The 8,168-nt window shown below is 47.0% G+C and overlaps 1 protein-coding gene across 1 annotated transcript; it reads left to right on the top strand.

Moving 5' to 3' along the window:
* Positions 1-380: 380 nt before the first annotated feature.
* LOC109737273 (uncharacterized) lies at positions 381-6,146 on the top strand. Its single transcript, XM_020296447.4, has 3 exons — positions 381-1,962; positions 2,072-2,312; positions 5,589-6,146. Exons 1-3 carry the CDS (start codon positions 505-507, stop codon positions 5,975-5,977), a joined length of 2,088 nt encoding a protein of 695 aa, XP_020152036.1. The 5' UTR covers positions 381-504; the 3' UTR covers positions 5,978-6,146.
* The last annotated feature ends 2,022 nt before the right edge of the window (positions 6,147-8,168 follow it).

The raw sequence follows: 8,168 nt of genomic DNA, 5'->3' as shown, positions 1-8,168 counted from the left end.
TGAATCTCAGCTTGTTTCAGCCGCCATGGTAGGTCTGGCGATGAGGGATCATCTTGGAGGGGGAGTTTCTTTCGTGGACAAGAAGAAGATGCGGTGGGGCAGTTGGGGTGGAGGGGAGGAGCGTGGGCCAGTTGTACTGAGGAAGGCATCGGGGAGAGGCACGTGATCCCCATGGCCAGCTGACCGCACCACGCAGAAGTGCTTGGGAAGGGCGCGCGCCTCATCGGGTAGCCGCGGGGTGTACTTTCCTTTTTGGGACGAGGTGGTTTCCTTATGTGGCCGGCCGCTCGGAAGCGCTAGCGTGCCGATGCGCGGTCGCTAGACACGTCCCCAAACAGGATCCCACGGTGCGCTGTGCGGCCGACGGAAACCAAGAATCAGTGGGTCGAACTCGGAAGTCCTCTTTCCAGTCCAAGTCCAAGAAATAAAAGCAAGATTTCCCCTTTCTTTCTCGACCTAGCGCCGTTCCTCGCCCAATCCGATCGAATCTCCGGCTGGCCGGCGATGGCGCTGGTGCCCAACTGCCCCCCGGATCTCCGGATCTACGATTCGGTTTACGATTGCGGGCTGTCCTCGCGCCGGGAGCAGGCGGAGCATAGGTCGCGGCTGCTGGACAAGATCCGGGACTCCTACCGCAAGGCGCTGGAGCGGCTCAACCCCAGGGCGAGGCCCGGCATGGCGGCGCGCTTCCTCCACGCCGGTGGTTTCTGCCTGGGCTTCGTCGACCCGGTCTCCAACGTCCTCGCCAACACGCTCGTCTCCCACGGGCGCGCGGAATCGGCCGGCGAGCGCGACCTCGTCTACGTCCCCGAGGAGAAGCTCAGGGACCTGGAGCGCCGCTCGCTGGACGGCCTGGTCACCTTCCTCACCCGCTTCTTCCCCTACCTCCCCGACTGCCACGCCGTGCGCTTCCTGCTCCTCGCCGACGCCCACCCGATGGTCGCCCTCCGCATCGCCGCGTCGGACCTCGGCATCAGCCGAATCGGGTCCGACAAGCGCGCCTTCGACGAGGCCCTCGGCATGGCCTTTAAGTGCGCCGCCATGGCCGCCAAGCACCCAGACCCTGACCGACTCTTGCGCGACTGGCTCGCCATCTCCAGCCGACTCCCCGACAACGTGGGCCTCCTCGCCGAGGTGCGCCGCCGCTCCCCGCCATCCACCCTCGACAAGGTCGCCAAGCTGGTCGACGGATCACCGCTGCCGCTCGACTCATGCCTCTGGCTTTCGTTTTTAGTCGCGGGTTCTCGTCTCGGCAGCGTGCCGCACCTGCACAGCAGCGCTCTCAAGGGGACGCTCCAGGACGCGGTCCACGGGTTCTACCTCCAGGCCCTCGCCCGGCTGCCGGCCGGCGAGCTGCGCTCCCGCTTCCACCGCAGTCTGCTCGTTGCAGGCAACTGCTATGGCCCGCTCGACCCTGTCTCCAACATCATCATCAACACCATCTGGTATGATGCAGCGTTCCCACAGACTGCAAAACTCGAGGTGGATGTCATCGGCACAATGATTCTCCACCGGATGGAGAACTGCTCCTTGTTCGGCCTCATCTCCTTCCTCTGCACGCGGCACCATCACATCGATTTCAATCAAGCTATTCGATGCTTGCTCCAGGCAAATGGCAACCTACTCCAAGCTGATCATCGCCTTGATGCTGGCTTCCGGCGGGAGTTCACCACCGGCTTGGAGAAATCCTTTTTGGCTGCTGCTAGGGCTGCCTATCACCCCAACCCTGATGCTCAAGCAAAGCTTTTGCATTCCTGTCCATCTCAGGAGATATCAAGGCTACTGCAGGGTAGTGGCCAACTCTCTTCTGAAGAAGTTCAGTGCCTTGCCAGGTTGTTGTGTCCCGAGGCCGCCTGCAGCGAGCAGCCACTTCGGCCCCATCCAGACTACTTGTTTTCGCATACAAGGATCTCCAAGAAGATAAGTGCTGCATTGAGTGCATATGCTGCAATGCTTGGTGGGGTAGGTTTGTTTCAGTCGTTGTTATGTCGCTTATATTTTTCCACATGCTTGTGCTATGTAAAAGTAGCTCACCATATTAATTTAATTTACCTCCCCTCTCCATTTACAGGAAACCATGTATGAGCTTCATACTATCTGTGGTGTGAACGAATGCGTGTCAGGCCCAGTTGGCACTGATGCTAAGTGCTACCACACTCATGCCAATTTCCTGGCAACTCCCAAAGGCGCTCAGTTTCCTACCGGCACAACTCCGTTGCTATTCTTTGCTGAGGTGTGCAATGGTGATGATGAGCACAGAGCTGGAGCACAACCCTTCGTCTGCCCTGTGTCAGTGCCGTTACCATGCGCTGGTATGATCTAGCTAACCCTGTGCAAATTGTTTTCATCGTATCCTTAAGTAAACACGTGAGAAGCATGACCATTATGTATACTTTGGTTATCTAGTTGTTGCTAAGTAGTATAGCTAGTTAATTTATTAACAACTGGCTGTTAATAAATTAATCACTTTTGCTAAGTGTGTTGATGGAATCAGATCCTCAAGTCAGAGGTACCGTGTCTGTTCGACGTAATCCTATATTGCCTATAAAAAGAACACTACAGCACTTCGACTTGGTTCTGAAATCAGCAAACTGAATAAAGGAAGTTCTGCATCTTGCCATTTGCTTCAAACATTTAGATCCATGTTTTACTGAAGATAATCTGCATTGTACTACCAATAAAGTTCTGAAACTTGTGGATTTTGATTTATTCAAAATCCTGGAATCTATCGATGTTTCTTCCGTATGTTCTGGGAAAACCCAAGTTCTGAAATTTCTAGACTGCAGCTGCTGCATCATCCTGTTCAAATATTCCGGTGATCAAGAGGTCATCTTGTGCCTCTAGTTTTTGACAGTAGTATTCTGCAGAGTAAAGATCATTTAAAATCACAAAACATCTAAATCGCAAATGAAGTGTGCCGCCAACAGATCAGTATAACCCGTAAGGAATCCGTAACCTTGTGAACCATTTGGAACGCTCCCATAATCTTGCCCTTCTATTGAACCAAGTTGTGGCGTGCTGCTCTCGTTGTTAAATGTTGAAGTTTCTGCAAATAAACATGAATGCCAATCAAAATAGTATCGGTATTAAATAAACAAGAAAGTATTTATATATATAGAAAGAACATACCACAGGCAATCTTGTTTGTCCTTTATTCCCTTTGTAACTTTAGTTGGTACTTTCTTTTTCTTCTTATAGTTTGCTTGATCTCACCTTGTTGCTGGCAATCAAAATTAGCACAAAGCGTTAGGCAGAATAGGCTTTGTTGAACCAACGGCAAAGTAATTATTTCCCATCCTATAGTATATAAAGAACATACTTTAGATATTTTTTCTTTCTTCATTTGTTTAAACCATTTCTTGTGCAGCCTTCGGTTTGAACTTTTTTCTGAGGAGATTTTCTCTTAAGGCGTAGAGTACTTAAAATTGCTTTTGATTCCTCAACTATCTCTTGGGTAGCACTTCCAGCTCGAGGGTTACTCCCACATGGATTTTTCATCCGTCCTTGAACTTCCTTATTAATGAAGCTATCAAGGTATTCTCCACCAAAATACAACATTCTTCGGACCTTGCTGCTTGAGTAGCTAAATTGCGAAATTCTGCAAGAGTAACCTATGGCGAAAGATGGCGTCCAACATTGGATTTTCAACAACATTCCTTCCACAGCTATCTTTAATAGTTCCATAGTGCTTTCCGAGTCCACCACTTTAAAATGCAATGCGCTGGCAATATCATAACATCCATCAAATCAAGAACTCTTAGAGCATGAGCACACAATATTCCTGTTCTCTCAAATTGCCCACAACTGCAGGTAGTTGTATTTCCAACGGATTACCAATACTATGCATTCATCTTCAAAGGTTGGATCTTCATGTTGACTACCAAATGCTACTGCAAATTTCCATTCAGTACTCTAGCATAAGCTGCGATAGAGCTCTCTGTACTCTGTTTGGAAACATTCAAATATGGTATGGGTGTAAACCTGGCTTGCTTGGATCAACATGGGTGTTTTGATTTTTATCCTAGGTATTTACCCCCATTGACTCGTACTCTGCATCCAGCTCAATGTCTTGTTTTCCTTGCACAGCCTGTTCAAAATGCTTCAAAAACTGAACAATATCAATCTGATTTCCGTGGTGTTCTTGGTCATCGTTTAAGGTCTCACTTAGTTGCGTGCTTTGCATTCCCAAGGTGAAAGCGTCCCTCATCTAACATTCAGCCCAATTATCTTTTGCCTCATAGATGCTATCAAACCAAGTTTGTTTCTCCACCTTCGATCTCATGATCGCTTCCTCTCACATCCTCATATATCGCTTCCTCTCACATCCTCATATTGTTACATGCAAGCACTAAACTATTTAGGAAATATCTGCTCCCTTGACGTTGTAGCTAGATAAGTGTCCTGTTGCATTCAAATATGGTATGGGTGTAAACCTGGCTTGCTTGGATCAACATGGGTGTTTTGATTTTTATCCTAGGTATTTACCCCCATTGACTCATACTCTGCATCCAGCTCAATGTCTTGTTTTCCTTGCACAGCCTGTTCAAAATGCTTCAAAAACTGAACAATATCAATCTGATTTCCATGGTGTTCTTAGTCATCGTTTAAGGTCTCACTTAGTTGTGTGCTTTGCATTCCCAAGGTGAAAGCGTCCCTCATCTAACATTCAGCCCAATTATCTTTTGCCTCATAGATGCTATCAAACCAAGTTTGTTTCTCCACCTTCGATCTCATGATCGCTTCCTCTCACATCCTCATATATCGCTTCCTCTCACATCCTCGTATTGTTACATGCAAGCACTAAACTATTTAGGAAAGATTTGCTCCCTTGACCTTGTAGCTAGATAGGTGTCCTGTTGCATTTGCGTTATGTAAAAAGTGCGCAAGCCAGAATAAGGGGTACAGTATGCTGGTGACCTGGATGATAGCACTAAGACTGCCTCGGGAATCTCCTCAATCGTTGAAGAGTGCCTCGGGAATTGAATAAAAGCACTGATATCCATATAATTCTACGATTATGCTCTATTCTCTTGAAGAGAAGGCACTTGCCGCGCTTCTGGAAATACATGTTCAACAGCCTTTCGAAGTGCAAAATCTTGATATTTTTTTTCTAGGTTGCTTCCAATTAGGAAAGTGTTATTAAAAGGCCATTAGAAAGACTCAACTGTTTCATCATACAAAAGAGCTGCGCCTAATGGGCTGGCCCAGGAATACATTTTGGGCCTAACCGTCACATAAGGTTGGAATTTGCAGCCATAGGAGGCATAATTTGCTCTCATAAAAGGAGAGGCATAATTTCTTATTTCCTGTCATAAAACATATCATTCATTATTATGTTTGGCCCAATGCCTAATTGTCGCCATAGCGGGTTCTATCTTGACATGGCACCCCGGTCTTGACTCAGTGAGATGAAAGCTTTGCTTTGCTCCCTTTTTGTATGCATGGGTTACCTTACTTTGCAATAGTAATTAGGTGCAAGTAATGTTCTATGGCTCTATGCATGATGAAAAACATTTTATCGTTAATACATTTTGAACACTTATAGTCTATGATGGGGCCATTCATGAATGACCTTTGTTGTTTGACAGAACGGGTACGGTGCCTTTACTGCGATCACATGGGGATCAGGATCGTGCATCCAGTTTGGGAAGACTTCCATGGGCGCAAGTTGGAGTTTGAGAAGATGTTCCGTGGAGAAGACCCCTGCGACAAAGATTTTGATCCTGCAGTGGACCGGTCATATTACACCAACATGAAGATCATCGACCATAGCCACGTGACGACGGAGAGGCTTAATGGTAGGGTAGAAGAGGACCGCCTTTACAATGATCCGTTGGAGGATAGTAGTGATGGGTATGGTAGCGACCTGACTTTGATGAGCGAAGAGTATGATAGTGATTTAGATTTGCATTCCATGACTGACGAGCGTCATGTCTCTCACCCCATGGTAATAACATCTTGTGGTAGCGTTTATTAAGATGTTTGTAGAATTGAGAGCCGCTGTGGGGTGTAGTGTTGTGACTATGCTACTTCAGCCTGGTGGAAGGTGATGCTCAAGTAATTTAACAAGTAGTGTCGTGACTATGCTACTCAGCCTGAGTTGAAGATGGTGCTCAAGTAATTTAACAAGTGACTACTTATGTTCAGCGATGATGGCATTTGGAAGTTGGAATTTATTGTTTGCACGGCCCCTCTGCTTTTGATCCTGTACGCTGAAATGCTTTTGTGCGAAGTTTGGTTGTGCGGCCCGGATATTTGGAATTCAAATTTATTGTGTTGTTTGTTTTGCCATGTACTATTTTATATTGCCAGAATTCTAGAAAGATCCACCGTCCATTGTTATTCTATCTGCCATGGATAACTATTTTCTGTATTCATTAGTACTCTTTCCGTTTCAAAATAGATGACCCAACTTTATACTAACTTTGTACTAAAGTTAGTATAAAGTTGAGTCATCTATTTTGGAACGGAGGGAGTAGGAGTTATGATTCGTGCTAGTCTTCTGGTACAAGCCGAGCCGCCAAAATCCAGGACCCTGTGCCAGCCAAACTCAAAAAAGGGTGGTAGCGTAGTATAGAAAAATAAATTGGCGGACTAAATTAAAGGAGAGCACAAAAAAATAATATGAAATTCCAAACCATATATGTACTCCCTCCGCATCACCCCGTGAAAAATAATATTTACAGAGTTGAGCACTTGTATAGAGAACAGTAAATAGTCGGCACTACCTTCTGTGTCTACGGGACTTTACTATAATCTCTATGATATAAATGAGACACGTATTACCATATAAGAAGGGAGAATTCATCCTTGAAGCAGCACGCTGGTTTTTCCTCTCGTCCCTGGCGGCTGGAACCCTAGCTGCCGCCAGGAGATGCCAATCTTCCAGTGTCGTCTTTCGACGGCTCCCCTCCGCTGGCGACCTAGGTCATCGGTGGTGAGGGGGATCGCCGGATCCACACGTGTAGTGGCGAAGCCACGTTGAGAGGAGTGTGGTCAATTGACCACATAGGTTTTTGGCAAATCTTTTGTACACAAGTAGAAATCATGTATTTTTTTTTATAAAATTGGTGAAAACACATGTATTTGACATCACATATTTGAAATGACATCATAGACTTCTGATCATGGCACCGCCACTGCAAACGTGTGAATCATTTTTACTCCCTCGTAGTCTAGGTTTTTAGGCTGTTCATCGTCTTGGCTTCAGCGGCGACAGTGACGACGCTGAATGATGCATGAGAGTTGGAAAACATATGGTGCATGTAACTAGTATCATAAGAAGTTGAAGCATGTAAACTACTTTGAATCGACCTTTGCACGTAATTAGAGGCATGATTGAAAAACTAGGACTGACCGATAGAGTATACTCATTGAACGATCTAGTAATACCATATGAATTTTTTGCATCTACGGTAGGGAATTGGGTATTCATATTACCTTTGTAGATTGTAAACCCTAGATGACGATCTCTTCGTACCAAGAACGGGCTGGAGGCCGTTCAAAGCTTCGTCCCCAATGGAGTCGCCAAAAAGTGTGTTCGCACACGAACACGTCACCGTGTACCCTCGACGCTGGGGGTGATACTCCGCAGCTCATGTCGAAGGAGACCCAACCGGCAGCGCGATACGCAGGACAATCGACAGATGCTTTTGTAGACCCGAAACCCCCCACACGTTCGGGAGGGACCCCGTCCGGGCACATGGCGGCTATGGGCTGCCCTAGGTTGATCTGATCGCTCCTAGGGCCTCGTGGATTGCCGCCCTGCAAATGAAGAACGAGCGAAGAACGAGAAGAAGAAGAACAAGGGAGAGAGATAAAAAGTAAAGGTAAAACTGGTAGATGATTTGTCCGATTGTGTGTTGTTCAATCGTCCGTCACCTCTCATCTATTTATGAGGCGGCGGGACTTACCGTACAAGAAAAGGACTCCAAATCCCGTCCAAATCTTTCCAAAATTAACCGAACTCGGATTTAGGCAAGTCCGAGACATCAGTTTGGTTTTTGACTCTCAGAGGCCATAAACAACCTTGGATGAAGATGCGCCCAAAAGTATATTTAACCCCACCAAACCGTTCACAGCGGCTTGGAAATGTCACGGGAGAGGGGGAGCTGCGGGCCTCCTGCCCGTGCCCCTCCCCACATCGGCTGGGGCTCGCTAGGGGTGAG

Source organism: Aegilops tauschii, chromosome 7 (assembly GCF_002575655.3).
Source record: "Aegilops tauschii subsp. strangulata cultivar AL8/78 chromosome 7, Aet v6.0, whole genome shotgun sequence".
NCBI lineage: Eukaryota > Viridiplantae > Streptophyta > Magnoliopsida > Poales > Poaceae > Aegilops > Aegilops tauschii.
The sequence above is the reverse complement of the archived record's forward strand: the minus strand, read 5'-3'. Positions and strand labels throughout refer to the sequence as shown.

What these genes read in the sequence shown, in the direction of transcription:
- LOC109737273 (XM_020296447.4), top strand. Translation starts at nt 505, where the DNA reads ATGGCGCTGGTGCCCAACTGCCCCCCGGATCTCCGGATCTACGATTCG. An exon ending in ATGCTGCAATGCTTGGTGGG is followed by an intron (nt 1,963 to 2,071) that starts GTAGGTTTGTTT and finishes CTCCATTTACAG; the next exon opens with GAAACCATGTATGAGCTTCA. An exon ending in AGTGCCGTTACCATGCGCTG is followed by an intron (nt 2,313 to 5,588) that starts GTATGATCTAGC and finishes GTTGTTTGACAG; the next exon opens with AACGGGTACGGTGCCTTTAC.